The following is an 18,794-nucleotide window of genomic DNA, read 5'->3' as shown; positions in this document are numbered from 1 at the left end:
GGAACAGCCAGGAGGCCAGTGTCCCTGGATTGAAGAGTACATGATAGGAAGATGTAAGATGACTGGAAAGGTACAATGGTTCTAGGTCATGAAGGATTTTAAATGCCAGACAGATCATTTTGGATGCTAGAGATCCACTGGAGTTTATTAAGTAGATAGATGGCATGGTACCTGAACTTTAGAAAAATCACGTTAGTGGCTAATGGAGAATGGTTTGGAGTAGGAAGAGACCTGAGGTAGGCAGACCCACTGGCAGGCTATTGCGATAATCTGGTGAGGTGATGAAGTCCTTCACCAGAATGGTGGCAAGGTTAGTAGAGGGAAAGGGGGCATTTTTGAGAGATGTTATAGAGGTGAAATGTATAGGCCTTGGCAACAGATTAGATAAGGGGAAGGGGAGATAGTTAGGAGTTGAAAATGACTCCTAGATTGTGAGCCTAAGGGACTGGGAGGAAGCTAGTGGGTAAAAGAAGTGAAATATGAACGCAGGTTCTTTAACTCCAAATACAAAGTTCTTTCCACTTTCCACTGCCCAGCCTCAGAACTGTTAGGCCCTTTATAGTAATAGGGAAGGTAAGAGCAAAGAGGGTTTAGGGTGAAAGATAACGAGCTCTGTTTTGGACAGGTTGGGTTTAGTATCTTTAGTGTCTACTGAACATCCAGTTCAAAATGTTTAAAAGGCAGTTGGAGATCAGTAGAGAGTTAGGGGCAGGATAGGTTTGAGGATCGTTAACATAAAGATGGTAATTAAATCCATAGGCGCTAATGAGGTCCCCAATAAATGCTTTCTCCTACCCTCCCCTTCTAGTTCGAAATCTGTTTCCCCTGATCATGTACTCCAACCCTCTCATTTTAAAGATAAGGAAACTTAGGCCCCAGCACACAAGGTTACAAAGATAATAAGCAGCAGAGGAAGAATTTAAAGCGCAGTCCTTGGACTCCAAATCCTGTGCTGTATTGGCCATGCCATGCTGCTTCTTAACACCTTCAGAATATTATGTCCTACCGCAGTCAACCTCTCACATTCTGTGCTATGATGACGAGTCACCATGAGGGGTCCTAATAATTCACTCTTTGCTTTCTTTTGGTTTTAGAATATTTCCCAACTTCCTTGTGGCAAAGCCCTCTATAGCTATGAGGGGAAAGAACCTGGTGATCTCAAGTTTAACAAGGGAGACATCATCATCCTGCGTCGAAAGGTGGATGAGAACTGGTACCATGGGGAGCTGAATGGAAACCATGGCTTCTTCCCCGCCAGCTATATTCAGTGCATCAAGCCCTTACCACAAGCCCCACCCCAGGGCAAAGCACTTTATGACTTTGAGATAAAGGATAAAGATCAGGACAAGGACTGTTTAACTTTCACCAAGGTAAAGTGAAACATCGCATGTCTTAAATCATTCTCATTTGAGGTTTTTGTGAACCTACCCAGTTTGTCCTTACTCTCTTTTCCATTCAAGGTTCTCTCCGTAATTCAACCCTCTGTTAGACTAAGACCAGAGAGCAAGCTTCACTGCTCAAAGTGAACGCACAGGAAAAAGTCAATATATTCTTTTAAAAGTATCAATGGGGCAACTAAGGGGCATAGTGAATAAAGCACTGGGCCTGGCATTAGGAAGATCTGAGTTCAGTGACCTTGGACACTTATTAGCTGTGTGACCCTGGGCAAAGTCACTTGACTGCTGTTTGCCTCAGTTCCTTATCTGTAAAGTGGGAACATGCTAGAAAAGGAAAGGGCAAACCACTCCAGTATTTTTGCCAAAAATACCCCATGGACAAAGTCCATGGGCTCATATTAGACATAACTGAACAACAGCAACTGTTGACAAATGACAAAGTCTCATTTCATCTTCCAAAATAGTGGGTTTGTTAAAGGCAGACTTCCTGTCCTGAAAAAGCTCGTTTGGCTCTCAGGGGAGTGAGGTTTTTTTGTTTGTTTTTGTTTTTTTTTTTTAATATATTCTGACAGTCTAAAACCAGTCTTACCCTGGTTACCATTAACCCAAAGACAAGAGGCCAAATGCAAAAACATTTACTGGGAGCCATTCGAACTGCCTGGGAAACAATTCTTGGCTGGAGGAATGACAAGCATTTAAAAGAAGAAGTAGGGATCAGAATAGGGATATGGACTGGACCTGTGATTTCACCAGATTAGGGAGTGCTCTTGGGTAGGAATTCCCTCAGCCAGTGCACATCATTACCTTCTCTGTAACTTACTGTCTTTGAGAGTTTCTTAGATCACTGAGAATTTAATTGACTTGCCCATGTCTTCCAGGGTTCAGAGCTAGCTCTCTATACATTTCACTATATTACAAAAAGAAACTGATCCCCACCCCCCGCATCAGTTTTATAGGACCATCGATTTAGGGCAAGGGAGGATCTTAAAGGTCATCTAGTCCAACCTCTCCATGTTACAGATGAGGAAACTGAGTCCCACAGAAGTGAGGTGACTTGCCCAAGAATCCAGGTCCTCTGATTCCAAACTGTTCTTTTTCTAATACATCACTGATTTTTGTTTTGTGAGCCCCATATTTTGAAGACCTAGAGAAAATGACTAATTTCATATAATCAGAATTCCTAATTAATGGTAGTGTTTCTTTTTACAGTTTTCCATTCTCTTTTCCTTTTGGCTCTTTTCTTCCTTATTCTTCTCAAGGTCTTATGGCCTGTGATCTAGCTCTTGGTCTAAGATCCCATGTTCATACACCTATTCTCCTGTTACCCCATGTGTTATGAACTGTCCACTTGTTTTCTCTCCTATAGAATCTACAAGAACTCATAATGCAGCTGTGCCCTTAAACCAATCAAAGTACTCTTTGCTGATGTGATTTATACTTCAGGTACTGGCAGGCAATTGTTAGAGCTTTTTCTCTTAGCTAAGCTGACATGTTCTTCTTTTACAGACCTTGTGTCAGCTATAGGGGCAGTTACTTTGGACCATCCATGACATTTCAGAGGTGCCATTTTATCTTGCCCTCGAACAAGAGTGCCAGTTTGGGGCAGTTTTCATCCATAGTTACTCTTAGATCAAAGTAAGAATATTAGACAACTTCAAACATTGAGAGTATATGGGGCTGTTTTAAGGCAGAAGGAAATGGTTTTATCACGATCATCCCTCCTTTTCTCTCCTTCCATTAGTCCATCTTTTAAATTCCCCTTAATGTTTACATTGTTCTCAACCCTGTCTCCCATTTGCTTCTTTCCTAGTTCCCAAGAGCTCAGCACTCAGATTACTGTTTTAGCTCCCCTGGTTCTGTCATGGCTAACCCATCCTCTCCTGACTGCTATTTATGTCTTGTTCTATTGTTCAGTGTGACAGTGAATAATCTATTTTCCACAGGGGATTCAACTCTGTATTTTCTTATTTCTTTCGTCAAGGTGTTCTGATGCTAATTTCAAATGTCACCTGCTTGATGAAGCTTCCTAGGAAGCTAGGATCTGGGCCCCTCTGCTGTTGCTTTGTCCAACGGCCAGAGGGCAGACTGCCAGAGACATGATTTGTTGGGCAGACAGAGCACCAGCCTTGTTCATTGTTTTGCGAAATGAAGTTTGACCTTTCTCTCTGGAGGAAAAACTCCTGGAGACTGAAGGCCTCTGTCCTATGATTTGTGACAAAACTCAGTGCCTTTAACACCCCCTTCACACCTCCTGTTGACTCCTTGCCCGGATGTGAAACCATACAACCCTTTTGTGCAATGCTACTTGAAGTTCCTCCAACTTTAAAGGGATCCAGAGAAGCGTACAAGTTCATCTGTGCTGAGCCATTTGGCTTGGCCAATGTTTCTCTCCTCCTTGAGGTTGGAGTGACCTCAACAAACCATGTCCATGGATCCTAAGGATATAGGGCTTGCAAATATGTTACTGGTCAAGTCCAGCACTCAATCCCCTTTATCTCATAGATGAGGAAACTGAGACCCAAAGACATTAAATTACTTGTTCAAAGTCACATAACAAATAAGTAATAAGGATGAATTAAAAAACCCACTTGTTCTGGCTTCCTCATTTCACAATACCACCAGGCACTTCAGTAAAGTGTCTATCCCCTTTACAGCCTTTGGGTCCTCTTAAGGCAAAAGGCATCAGCAGCATCCAACCATCCTGGGAAATGTTACCTAATCATTTCTTGTGTGAATTTGCTTGGCCCATTTTATGAAAATAATACAACCTAGCTCTTTTGGCCTTTTAAAGAAAATATTTCCAGGGTGGTGGGGAAAAGAGCCTTTTGATATTCCTAAGTTTCTTTTAGGTCAGTCATGACCACTAGAGGACAATTTTACTGTTTCAAGCTTTTATTATCCAACCACCATAATAGCTTCTTGCTCTTAACCTCATGTCTTCTCCAACAAATCAAACTATAAACCTAGAGATTTCCTAGTAACTGAATATGCCCCAATTAGTAACTGAATCTGCGCCCCAGTTAGACTCCTCTCCCACCCCCACTTCCCACCATCTCATTGAGTCTCTTGATAGACATAGGGCTTTAGTTAAGTTAGCATAGTATTCCTGCAATACCAGTCACCTATTCATTCAACAAACATTACATGAATATTGTGCGCAGAGCACTGTGCTATGGGCTAGAGGAAATGAAATGTTTAAATAAAACATGTTTCCTGCCTTCAGGGAGTTCACAGTCTAGTTAGAAGATGAGCCAGAAATGCTGTTATACAAGGTGTCCCAAAAGTAGGTGTCGTTTTAAGTTATTAAAGCTTAAACTGAGCAATCAAATACTCTTGGTATTCCCTGTATATTATGTTGCATTAGAGAGTTAGAAAATAAAGCAGGGGAGGGGGCATCCTTACTAAGCAGGCTCATTCTGTAATATCGCCCCTGCTCACGCTAATCAAGTGAACATCATCATCCTCCTCCTCCTCCTCATCACCGTCATCACCATCACCATCATCATCATCACCATCACCATCATCATCATCACCATCGTCATGATAATAATAACAATAATAGCTCGGTCTTTGTGACTCCAAGTCCAGGACACTTACACTGCCCTGCTCTACTTCCTCCCTCTTTATTCTTCATAATTTTGATCTGTATCATAGGTACAATTTGGAGGGGGCGTAGTTTGGCATTATCCCAGCTGATGGGGTGGTTTCTTGCTGCTTTGGAGCCAACAGGCAGGTGTTTAGTTCATGGAGGCAAAAGCTGAAGTAAGGAAGTTTTTAATTAAAGTTGCTTATAGGATTACTGGTGAACTTAGGAAACAAATGAACAGAGAGAGTCTTAGAGTAATACAAAAATCTTCACGTGACTTTGCAATAATCATCATTCTGATCAGACCACAATTTATTTCCTCTCTCTTTGATGTTCATTTCTACCATCTGGCCCCATCACAGAATCTCAGAATGAGAAGGGATCTCACCAGCCATCTGGGTTACTATGTACCTGAGAAAGAGCGCCCTTCAGAGTATGTCCAATAAATGGTGATCTGCTTGCTTGAAGACTTTTACTAAGGGGAAATCCACTAATCCCCAGGCCTCCCACTCTTCTGTTGGAAAACTCTAATTGTTAAGAAGTTGAGGGAGTTTTCAACCCAGACATCCAACCTAATTTGCCTTTTTGAAGATTAGTGGAACTCAAAACTATTGGAATGACTAGACCAGAAGAATAGTCACTGATGGTTCGATGTGAACTTGGGAGGTCTCCAGTGGAGTGCCCCAGAGATTTCTATCCATTGTCTTCTGGGGCCAAGCAAATAAAGTCTGATATCACTTTCATAATTCTTCAAATTCTCATAGACGGCAAACTGTATCCACTGCCACATGTCTTTTCAGTAGACTAAGGTTGTGGGGTGGGGGGAGAGGTGGTGGTACTAGTTTTAGTAGTCTTTCATTCTCCAAGAAGACCAGTGACATCACAAGGGTAATGTCTTGATTTGCATTTGAATTGGATTTATGTGAGGCGTAACTGCGCAGAGTTATGAGCCTTATTCTCTCCTCCGTAGTCATATGCTAAAGTGGCACCGTGGATTGAACACCAGGCCTGGAGTCAGGAAGACTTCTCTCTGAGTCCAAATCTGGCCTCAGATGCTTACTAGCAATGTGACCCTGGGCAAGTCACTCAACCCTGTTTGCTTCAGTTTCCTCATCTGTAAAATGAGCTGGAGAAGGAAATGGCAAACCACTTCAGTATCTTTGCCAAGAAAACCCCGATGGGGTCTTGAAGAGTCAGACATGACTGAGACAATTAAACAACAGTCATCCCTTATTCCTTCACCCCATACTCATATGGACTGATATCAATATTCTTTACCATCATGAGTGCATTCTTCTTGACAGTCTTCAGTTTATCAATATCTTTCTTAAAATTTCCCCTGTAGACAGGTCTAATTAGCAGAAATGCTTTCCTAACCTCTAGCCTAAATATGCCTTTCTGAAATTTCTTTAAAATTTTGTTATTTATTTGAATTTTAATTTATGGAACAAAACAAGCATTTCTATAACATATTTAAAAACAGAAACTGTCACAAATGACTCCTTGTTCTACCATCTAAGACTAGATATAACAGGTCTAATCTATCTCCTATGTGGCAGCCTTTCAGATTCCTAAAAAAACAGCTATCAGGTTGTCTTTAAGTCTGCACATCCTGGGTTTCTTCATTTGAACTTTATGTGGCATGGTCTTCACTTCCCTCACTAATGTAGTCACACTCCAGGTTGTCAAGATCCTTTCTAAAATGTGTACCCAGAGCTGAACATGATACTACTCCAGATGTTATCTGAGCAGGGCAGAATCTGGGTTAATTGGAAGTTATCTTATATGCTCTATAGGGATCACTAGTTTTAAAAGAATTTGAATAAACAAATAAGATACACCAAGCTTGCTTGAGCTTCAGCTCTAACATCCTGACATTCCTCAGGGGCGGCTGGAATTCCCTAACCGTTATGACTAATCATGTAGTTGCTTTCCCATAAGACTTTAAAGGATGGCAAATGGTATACCGCATTTCCCTGCAGCTTATGTCATGTGGTGAAACAACAGGGCTATTTAAGCAGCTGCTGGGCCTGTGCCCAGATACTGTTCCTCACCTGGACCAATATATATTGCCCGGGGTTATCACCTTCGGTCCAGTCACTCAGGGACTTGGTAAGAGAATAGCAGTTTGTTCAAGCTTCATGCTTTAGCTATGCCAGGGTGCCTTGGTCCTGACATGGGATTGGAGCTGGTTAAATATCTGCTCCTTCCCAATTTATGAATCAGCATATTGGAATACGCTCTGATTCGGAAAGTAGGCAACTGGGGCTCATCCTCATGCTATTTCCCTTTTTTTGAACTAAAGTGAAATTAAACCAGGAAAGCTAATCTAATTATTGTACTCCAAGGACAAAAATCTCTATCCCTCATTCCACGTTATGAAGTGATCAGTTCAGTTTGGCCTGTTTCCCTTTGGGGGGAAAAGTGCTAATCCTCATTAGAAGACTTGGATTCAAATCCTAATTCCAGATTTTAATAATTAAGGAACCTCAAGTGAGTCACTTTTCCTCTGTTTCCTTATCTTTAAATTGGGATGATACTTGTACTATCGTCTCCCTCAAGTCATTATGAGGACAATACTTTATAAATCCTTGAGAACTATAGTGTTGGCTGGTTGTTGTCCTTCATTCTTGAAGAGGACCAAAATGACATCACTAGATGGGAGTTGAGGCACCGTATGTCCAACTCTGGCTGAGAGCTATATACATCAAATTAAGCAGGCTAGATGAGAGGCATGGTGTGATGGAGAGAGCTGGCCACGGTCTTGGATTCAAGTGCTACTACTGATATATTTTTTTGACTAGCCAAGAACTGAATCACTCTGTGCCCCCCAGGAAACTCTCTAAAACTGAGTTTCTTAACTCTGTGTGTGTGTGTGTGTGTGTGTGTGTGTGTGTGTGTGTGAAGAATCCTACTAGCAATCTATGCACCTACAAATCCTTTTTCAGAATGTTTTCAAGTGCCTAGAATATATTCCTAGGATTATGAAGGAATCTAATTATGATGAAATACCATTATCAAAATACTTTAAAAAATTCACTGACCCTCCTGAAATCTATCCACAGACCCACGGATCCCATGTTAAGAAGCCCTGCTCTGACTGTAATTTACAGAGTAGGTCTTAATCTGCATTATTTAGAGGGTTTCCTCACTGAGAGTTGCTTACACCAGTGAACCAAGTCTGGTATAAATAAATAAATAAGCCCTCGCTAACATCTTCTTGGTTCCATTTATACCATTCTTCCAGGCTTATCTTTGTGACTTGGTCATAAAATGACTATGGGCCATGTCTTAGGGGGATATACAAGCTGTCTTCAAGGATTTGAAGAAGTGTCATGGGCTTTCTGAAAGTGTAATGGGCAGCCTCAGGAAATAGCATCCCCCCCCAAAGTGAGGGGCTTTAAGCACAAGATAGATAATCACTTGTTAGGTGTGTTCTAGAGAGGATTCTTTTTTAAAAAAAAATTTCTGATTATATGTAAAAACAATTTTTTCACATTTGTTTTGTAAAATTTTGAGTTCTAAATTCTCTCTCTCCCTCCTCTACCGCCTCCTCAGAAGGCAAGCAATTTGATATAGGTTATACATGTACAGTCATGAAAAGCACATTTCCATATTAGTCATGTGGTGTGAAAGAAGACACAGACCAATAAAAAAAAACAAGAAAAATAAAGAAAGTTTAAAAAAAAGTATGCTTCAATCTGCATTCAGATTCCATCAGTTCTTTCTCTGGGGGTGGATAACATTTTTCATCATAAATCCTTTGGAGTTGTCTTGGATCATTGTATTTCTGAGAAGAGCCTAAGTCATTCACAATTGATTGTGGTACAGTATTGCTGGCACTGTGTACAGTGTTCTCCTGGTTCTGTTCACTTTACTTTGGATCAGTTCATGTAAGTTTTCCAGGTTTTTCTGAAACCATCCTGCTTGTCATTTTTTATAGCACAATAGTATCCCATCACAATCATACAACTTGTTTATCCTTTCCCCAATTGATGGGCATGCTCTCTAGAGGGGATTCTTGTTCATGTAAAGGTTGGACTCAGTACTGCCTAAGGTTTTTCCAACTCTGAGATTCTATAATTATAATTTTCCCAATTATGGGAAGAAAAATAATGAGGGAGAGAGGAATTTCACCAAGCATTAAATTCTTTCATGCTCTCCTTGGGGATAAAATTGAGAAATGTGAACAGAAATGATAGTAAAATTAAATGGATTCATGACTGATTGGTGGATCCAAAGAGTTGTCCAGGGAAGGAGGGAAGAAGAATAATCCTTGGTGAATAATTAAGGTCCTCAGAAAGGTGATGAATGGTGGAGTTATGAAGAATAATTTTTAGAGCTAGGGGAGGGAAAGGCAAAGAGAGGGAGAACAGAAGGGAGATCTGGAGAGTACAATAAGGTTCTTGGTTCAGAAGAGGAGGTAGTTCAGAGTGATTCCATATGCAGAGCTTAGGGATGCTATCAAGTCAGAACTTGGGTAGTTACTTAAGTAGCTCTTATTTTAAATGAAGGCTGTTCCTGGGGTCCAGACAGAAAAGAAGTGTTTCTAGAAATCTATTGGCCAACAGAGCCGAGAGAAATAACAGTGATCTTGGACTAGGGGTGGAAATAAGGGTGAACCTGCAAAAAAAAAAAGATCATCAAATGAGTCAGCCAATTTGCAGAATGGAATGGAGTGTCTGGGAAAAAGATTTAAGTAATGCTTTAAGCCTGTGCCAAGCTGTATTGAGTAACACGAGACTGAATGCCTGTAACTTACCTAATTTGTATATAGTTTGTACGCCCAAGACTCCCTTGTCTTGCCATAAAATTTTCCTGCACTTGTAGCAGCTGACCAGGCATATATGTTCTGAGGGTAAAGACTGTCTCTTACAGTTATTACATATATCCTCTTCAGGGCCTAGATGAGGGTTTTGCACATACTAGGCACTCCATAAATATTTGTTGAGTTGGTGTCCAAGAGTGAGTCCTCTGGTGAAGGTGTAACTTGAGAGAAAGGAAAGGATGGGAATTCCAGAAATACAGTCTTTGGGAGAGAAATTCCTCTGATCCCCTGGGTGGTTATAGCAGAAAGTTACCTAAGCAACAGTGAAAAAACACCAGCAGAGTTTTGTCTTTGGGGCTGCCTTGAGAGTGCCCTTTTTGTCACACAAACACCTGCCTGAAATCTTTCATTATCCAGGAAATCATCTCAAATCTGGGGGAGTCACTGTCCTCGTAATATAACCCACTAAACAAATGATTATATAATGAGTCTTATTTAGTAAAAATATAAGAACAAAGCCTCGTGAGGGCAGGGGAAAAAAAGAGTGTTCATCTGAAGTGCAGCCAAAGTCCGAGGTAACAACTTTTGAATCCCTGGAGGCAGAGGCTTGGAACTACGGTGTTTAACCAACACAACTCCTATCATATTGGTTACCCAATGAGTATTAAAGAATAGCAACAAAGTTGTTTAATGACAGAGTTTATGAGCATTGGGAGCTTAGAGAAATTTAAGTTATTTTGGCAAATTAGAGAAGGCGAGGTTAAGTTTTTCAAGCTATGGAAGAAGTGGTTAAAACTAATCATCTTTCTCCCTCTCCCCACCCCCACCCCCATCATTTTTAACTAATTTAATGATCGATGAGGTGGAAAACTGTTTAACTGATGAATGTTAGAGCATCATTACCAATTTAAAAACCACTTTGTTGAGCATGTACAATACCCTGAGTATTAAGGATACAAAGAAATATATAAACTAATTTAGAGTAGTTCTTTTTGTGGTGCCAAAGAACTGGAAATTAAGGATGTGCCTATCGATTGGAGAAAAGCTGAACAAGTAATGCTCTATCAACATAGTGGAATGCTATTGTGCTGTAAGAAATTATGCAGGAGATGCTATCAGAGAAAACTGGGAAGATGCATTGAACTGATGAATAATGATGGGAGTAGAACCAGGAAGAACAAGTTGTATGATAAAAATTGTAATGACAAACAACTTTAAAAGGTTTGTGAATTTTGATCAGTGCAGTGGTCAACCATGATTCCATGACTCCTAATGAAGTAAGTTACCCATTTCCTCACCAAGAGGTGATAGCTCAGACTACGTACGTACACACACACACACACACACACACACACACACTCTCTCTCTCTCTCTCTCTCTCTCTCACACACACATGCACACACGCACACACACACACGCACACTCTCTCTCTCTCTCTCTCTTTCTCTCTCTCTCTCTCTCTCACACACACACACACACACACGCACACACACACACACACACTCACTCTCTCTCTCTCTCTCTCTCTCTCACACACACACACACACACACACGCGCACACACACACACTTTACATAACTGGTGCAGGAATTTATTTTGCTTGACTCTGTGTATTTGTTACAGGCATTGTGTTTTTCTTTCTTTTTTAATGTTGGGGGAAGGAGTGGTAAGGAGAAAAGGTAATGAAATGTTAAATGAAAAAAATAGGTTTAAAAGAAAGAAATATTTAAGCTCTAGGTCTTGACCTCAGGGAGCTTATCATCTAGTTGTTGTTTTGAAAGGGGACAGGACTTTTTAAAATGAATAACACAAGGCACTATGTAAATGCCAAGTGAATTGGAGACAACGAGGACCGTAGTATTTCAGGAAAGAAAGAAATCAATATGAGATAAGTGCCCAGTTAGCAGGAACCTCAGAAAGACAGAAGCTGTGAGCCGTGTATGAAGCAGGCATCTTGGGGTATTGCAGTTTGAGAGAGCAGAAGAGCCCTGGAGGAAGAGCTAGGAGATGGGGGGTTTGGTTTTAGTTCTGCCACTGACTAGGTTCTGTGACCTTGGGCAACTCACTTAATCTCCTCTCTTTAGAGGTGACAGCTGAAGCTCTGAGAGGGTACGAGATTGCAAAAGGACAAAATGTAGAAAAATAACAAAATAACCGGGTCTAAAGTGTGTTCCCCATTTAGAGGGCCAAAAAGGAAAGTTGACTCAGCAAAGAGTAAGGAATGATTAGAAATAATAGATGCTGTTTATACAACACTTCACAGTCTGCAAAGTACATCCCATGTATTCTTTAGATATTATATTACAGATGAGGAAATTGAGGCACAAGTCAATTGAACAGATACTTAGCACCCAGTATGTGTAAAGCATGACCTAGGCAATGGTGATGGAAAGACAAAAGTGAAAAAAAAACTTTTCGGAAATGTAAATTCTTCTGGCAAAACTGAGGAGGGGAAGAGTTTAAACACAAGTGTGGGGGTAGATCTGGGAAGGGTGGCTCCTTTTGTAGAGGAGATTGTGATACCTGGGCTGAACCACAAAGGATGACAAGGATTCTGAGAGTTGGAGACAAAGCAGAGAGCACATGGGATAGCCCAAAGAATGACGGGTAACCTGGTTTGACTGAAGAAGTTACATAAACTAAGGCTGGAAAAATTTGGGGGGAGAGGAGAGGAGTAGCAGATCGTGGTATGCTTTGCTGGGTTAAACGTTTGTATTTTATCCTAGAGGCAATGGAAAACCTTAAACAGGAAAATGCCGTGCTCAGACCTATGTTTTAGGAGTAACCAATAAGTGAGCCTCATGAAATCAAGGTAACCAAGGCCCAGGAACAATGAAGGGCAAGTAGTTTGAGGCACAGAGGCAAATGGGAAGAGGGAGGAAAAAGGAGTTTGTATTAGGACTCAGTAGAGTAGCTGAACTGAAAAAAAAATCCTGAAATCTTATAGCATGTTCTACAAAGCAATAAATGCATCCCATTCAGCTCAGGAATCTCTAAGTACTATGGAATCCTACTGTTGTACAATGTTTGTGTGCATATCTGTGATATTTTATCGATGGGGAACACCTGGTTCAAAAACCCCTTTTCCTGGGTTTCCTGTATCTGATAGTCTTATAGTTGCCTCGGAGCCCTGACAGGCTGTAACTGTCTCGCAGGTACAGGCTAGTTTTTGTTAGAGACGGAGCTTGGACCCAGGTATTCCTGAATCCAAGGATGGTCATGTGCCACACTTCCTCTAGGACTTCATTCAAAAGTATGCCACATTTGGTAAAACTCTAAGGTCCCACAAAATAATCATGAAAGTCAGTCTTGTGACTTTATAGATGTGTGTTCTTGTTCAGTTGCATTTGACTTTTTATGACTCCGTTTGGGGTTTTCTTGGCAAAGTTACAGGAGTGGTTTGCCATTTCCTTTTCCAGCTCATTTTACAGGTAAAACTGAGGTAAACATAGTTAAATGACTTGCCCAGGGTCACTTAGCTACTAAGCGTCTGAGACCAGACTTGAACTCAGGAAGATGAGTCTTCCTGATTTCAGGCCCAGCATTCTATGTACTGCACCACCTTTATAAATGTACCTCATGAAATAATTATAGCTGATATTTCTATGATGCTTTAAAATTTATGAAAAAATTTTCCTATGTTATTTCAGTTGAGCCTCATAACAACCCTATAACGTATACAGTGCAAGCACTATATCCTTTGTACCGATGAGGTGACTAAGACTAGGTGAAGCCAAATAAATGACTTGCCCAAGGTCAAATAACTGCATGTGGGAGCAGAGGGAGAGAGTTGTAGCTCAACTGAACCCAGATTTCCTGACTCCAAGCCTAGTTCTCCATCTCCTGTGGGGACATTAAGAATATACTGTCTCAGAGTAATAACAAAATCTATTTTTCTTCTCTTGTCCCTAAATCAGGGATGGCCAGCTTGGTGACTCAGGAGCAGATTCTGTACAGACACCAAACACTATGTCCCTACTCATTAGCTTGTCTGTCTTTAAACAGCCCCTAGTCCCCCACTTCCTACTCTCAGCCCCCAGGAAGCTTCTATTTTTGAGTGCCTAAAATCATGAGCCCCTCCTCTATCCCGCCAAGGACCTAGTCAGGGCTACTGTATTACCAACCTTGGATACGTGAGGTTTACACACCACTAACCTATACAAGCTGCTGTGTGTTCTTTGACCAGTGGATCAGATGTCTCTGATCAAACATCAACTAGATTAGGGTAATTCTATGGCTTAGATCTATTGTATACACCATGTCCTTTAGGTTAGTTTAGAATTTAAAACTGTCTTTTGATATTCTGCCTGGTGTATTTATTTGTCATTAAGGTGAGCATTCCCCTACAAAACCAAGAGTTTAAAAGTCTAACTGTACACCCAAATTCATACATATATATATATATATATACATACACATATATGTGTGTATGTGTATATATACATATATACACATACACATATGTGTATGTATGCATGTGTTTGTATACATGCACACGTCTTAGGGAGAATCATAAGGGGAGGCAAGATAGGATCTGCAATTACAGGTGAGCCTCTGAAAGATGAAAGACAATAGTTGTAGAAAGATCCAACTGCTTGTGCCCTTCCTCCCAAACTACTTTGTATTTAACTATTTTGTATATATTTGCATTTATTTACTTTATATCTATACTGTATATATTTATATATGTATATGTTGTTTTCCCTATTAGAATACAAATTAGTTAAGCATATGGATTTTGAATTCTTTTATTCAGATCTCCAAGGTATAGTGCAGTGCCTGGAACACAATAGGAACATAAATGCTTACTGATTGAATGAACAAACTCATTTATGTCTCTGTATGGACTTGGGTTGTGTGTTTGGGTGCAACTAGATCAATGTCATCCCTCCCATACTGAGTGTCTTAGGGAATAAATGAATTATCCCAGTGGCTAGAAACTTCAGAGAGTTCCTAATGCATTACCAGTTGTCCAATGCTCCAAGCTGTAGGTGTCCAATATTTTACTGTCTTTAATGATCAGACTGGTAATATCATATATAAAATACCTACCAGTGGTCCTAAAGTGGCCACGAATACTAAAAAATCCACAGATATGCCTAAGTGCCACTTCTCCGTTCTGTACTCCATTCTTTCACATTCAGTCAGTTGATTTCCAGGAAACATAAATGAATCAGACACTAAAAATGATGACTTCAGAAGCCATCTGCACATATGGGAGTTTCACACCCACCCCTCCCAACTCATGCCCTCTCTTGTTTAAAGTCAGCTGAATGCCTTGGATAGTTACTGCCTGAAAGACTCCTCCACACTCCCATATTGCTACAGGACCTGCACTCCCGTCATAGATGCCTCACTGTCGGAACATGAGTCAAAGGGAGGTTGTTCAAAAGCACTTTGCCTCTAAAGAAGGGGAAAAAAAGAAAAAAGAAAATTCTACCTCCCAAATCCCACGCCTGTCTTTTGTTGAGAAAATAACATAAAACTGTTCCTCTGATCACCCCCTACCATTCATGGCAAGGTATTTAATGGAGTCATTAACTGCTATTAATCCACCAGTACAAAGCAGACTTAGCTCAGTAGTCACGACATCCTGTGCTGGAGACTGCAGAGAAGAGAGTGATGGTTGAGGAAGCACAGAGGGTGCTCGGCTATGTTTGGTTTCACCCTCCCCATCTGGACGCTGCAGGCTGCCAGCTGGCAAAGGGGGCTTGGAGAGAGAGTGGCAAGCACCATTCCACAGCAGAGGCTCTGGAATCCTGACTCTTGAGGGGATGAGATCTACCCCTGGTCCAATGGCACCAAACCTGGTTGCCTGCAATGTCCCCAGAAGAAATGGAAGACAGAAACCTGGATATACAATGGACGTTAAAGTAAAAAAACACCACAAAACAGGGACCTTGAGGAGTGGCAAAGAATAAAAATTACATGCTGAAGAGCAAAAGCATTCATATTCGGAAGTACAGTTCTCATATTCATCTTTGCTTGTTTATCAAGACATTATTTTCTGGGGCTCACTGGCTGATGTGTGGGGTAGAAGAGACAAGTAGGTCATAACACCAGTACTAACACTAACAAAGAGCATTGGACTTAGAATCTGAAAGATGTGCATTCAAATCCTGCCTCAAACACTTGCTAGCTGTGTAATCCTGGATAGTTACCTAACCTCTCTGTGCCTCAGTTTCTCCATCTGTAAAATGAGGAGATTGGGCTCGATGACTACTAGCACAGTCCTGGCACATAGTCAGTGTCTAATAAATGTTTGTTGACTTGATTTCACCTCTAGTACTAACTTTATAGATGATGAACACATGAAAAATCTGTGATTTGGGCTTGTTGTAGGAACTCCCAGTGTGGGGACTCCTCTTAATAACACAGATCAGAAACCAATCTAATTTATCAGGCAAATCATGTGGAGTTGACTAAGGCACTCAGGGTTTAAGTGTGTTTAAGCCTAAGGTTACATCCCTAGAAAGCATCAGAAGTAAGAATTGAACCCCCATCCCAAGCCCAACACTCTATCCACTGTGCCACCCTAGGTAATAACTACCATTTCTACAATACTTTCAAGTACTTTACTTTTCATAGCACGGCTCATTTGGGGAGATTTTCGTCCTCAAAAGCTTTTCATGGGAAAGCCCATCTTATTGAAAAATAAATATAAAAGATAGAATATTTAAAAATATTAAAAGTCTCAAATTCTAATATTGCATTTGACCTAGTAACCTAAAGAGCATTACTTACACAGTAGAAAAAGACAAGACAAAATAGATGGACTTAACAGGGATGCTAATTCTAAGCCATCTATGAGAATTAGAGGTTATTAGAATTGCCCTAATTTAGGGGCAGCTAGGTTGCACGGTGAAAAGAGCATTGGCCCTGAAGTCAGGAGGACCCGAGTTCAAGTATGACCTTAGACACCTGATACTTACTGGCTGTGTGACCCTAAGCAAATCACTTGATCCCAATTGTCTCAGCCAAAAGAGAAAATTGCCCTAATCTAGCTGACATGTTTTCTTTCTATCAGAGATGCCTGATACTCTGATCCAAGACTAAGCAGGAACTTGTCTAAGTTAGGGGACTGTATGTTTCAGGTGTTCAAGGCTAGTAACAGGAATCCTGCCTACATCCTTGGTGGAATTGAGGAGGAATTGTGGTTTTCAGCAGTCAGGAATAGAAGCTTCCTGGGGGCTGGGAAAATAGATTGCTTGAAGAGCCACAGATAATGAGTTAGTGACATAGTGTTGGAGGCTTTTACAGAATCACCTCCTGAGCCATCAAATGACTAGCCCAGATTTAGGGACAAGAGAAGAAAAATGAATTTTATAATGACGCTGGGGTAGTAGATCCTTACTCTCTCCTGAGAGGCACTTTATAAGGAATGGGGAGCTAGACTTTGAGTCAGGAGAATTGAGTTCTGTTGAGCTATACCCCCGCTCCCACCCCATGAAATATATTGTGCAAGCATTATGTTCATTTTACAGGTGAGGAAACTGAAGTTCAGGTCAAGCGAATCACCTCTGGTCACATGCCTAGTGGGGGTGGAGGGAAACTTCCATTACCCACAAGTGTTCTACTTCCATCGTCACTAGCTCCAAATTCCTTTATATGATCATTTCTTTTATCATTCTTTCTTTACTCTTACTGCCTCTAACCTTCATCCTCACTCTGACTTTCCTTACCCCTACAATTCTTTCCTAGGCTACTACCCATATTAAAATTCACATTTTTTTGTTTTATTTTTCTTTTCTTAAAAACCAGCCTCAATCCCAAATTACTCTGGTCCCAGACCAAACCCTACTTGGTCACTGGTTGGTCCCTGATTGGCTCAAAATGAATGCAAATAACATGTTTCTATTTTGGCTAGACACCCTGAGGGTCTTACCCTCCTGGATCTATTTTTTAAGAGCTATTCTTTCCCTCATTTTTTTTATTAAGCCTTAATCACTGAATGGGTGCTGCCTCAATTAAACTGAGACCTGTTAAAGACCTTAGCTTGAAAAGGCCACGGTTCCCCCATTGCATCCTGGGCCATTTCCAGTCATCCTGATCCATATCTGGCCACTGGACCCAGATGACTCCAGAGGAGAAAGTGAGGCTGGTGACTTTGCACAGCCCTGCCTCACTTAAATCCAATTCACTTGCACATCATGGCATCATTTCCCTAATGGAGTTGTCATGGTCCTCTTCTAGAACAAAGGACAAACAGCAGCCCACATACTGACTATATACCCTCTTCCCGCCCCTATTTCAACCCCTTGGTATCTTTCACACTCGAATGTCTCTTATCTTATTGCTTTCATTTGTTGCCATATCATAATCCTGGTTTTCTCCCACCATCTACCTCTTTCTCTTTCCAGTGAAGTTAGAGAAGAGCATTAAATGTGCTGATTAGATCCACATCACATAATTTCATCTGGGCCTTGACCATAGCAAGATAATCCTTTTGGACCTTCTTAATTGATTCAGCTGTTCTGATTCACAGAAGAACAATTACAAACCTTTTAATTCCTCTGCAAGTCTCCCATAACACCCCTTCTCCCTTCACCCTCCCAGCTGAGGTTGTTGTAGTTCAGTCATGTCTGACTCTTCATGACCCCATTTGGGATTTTCTTGGCAAAAATACTTGAGTGGTTTGCCATTTCCTTCTCTAGTTCATTTTACAGAAGAGGAAACTGAAGCAAACAGGGTTAAGTGACTTGCCCAGGGTCACGCAGCTATTAAGTGTATGAGGCTGGATTTGAACTCAGGAAGATGAGTTTTCTTGACTCCAGGCCCAGCACTCTGACCCCTGCACCACCTTTCTGAGGACCTTGCCTCAAACTTCAGTGAGAACATTGAGGAACTTCTCTGAGAGCACCTTCTCTCCTCTCCTTTTCCTATTCTCACATCACTGGAAGATCTTTTCCCCACTATCTCTTCTTTCAGTTCTATTTCTGATAAAAACATTTTCCTTCTCCTTCCCAAGGCCAACCTCTTTACATGCTCCCAGATCCTTTCCCTCAAGCCTTCTCCAACAGGTTGCGCATACTATTATCCCCAT

At 41.0% G+C, this 18,794-nt stretch overlaps 1 protein-coding gene across 1 annotated transcript in view; it reads left to right on the top strand.

Moving 5' to 3' along the window:
* The first annotated feature begins 209 nt into the window (after positions 1-209).
* The window catches only part of SH3RF3 (SH3 domain containing ring finger 3), a 264,830-nt gene continuing 246,245 nt past the window's right edge, over positions 210-18,794 (top strand). The window contains exons 1-2 of the mRNA XM_036755796.1: positions 210-236; positions 1,095-1,370. Coding sequence (XP_036611691.1) covers positions 210-236; positions 1,095-1,370 — 303 coding nt within the window. The remainder of the gene's footprint in view (positions 237-1,094; positions 1,371-18,794) is intronic.

This window comes from Trichosurus vulpecula, chromosome 4, assembly GCF_011100635.1.
Source record: "Trichosurus vulpecula isolate mTriVul1 chromosome 4, mTriVul1.pri, whole genome shotgun sequence".
Classification (NCBI taxonomy): domain Eukaryota; kingdom Metazoa; phylum Chordata; class Mammalia; order Diprotodontia; family Phalangeridae; genus Trichosurus; species Trichosurus vulpecula.
Note: the sequence above shows the minus strand (reverse complement) of the source record. Positions and strands in the feature narration are given on the sequence as shown.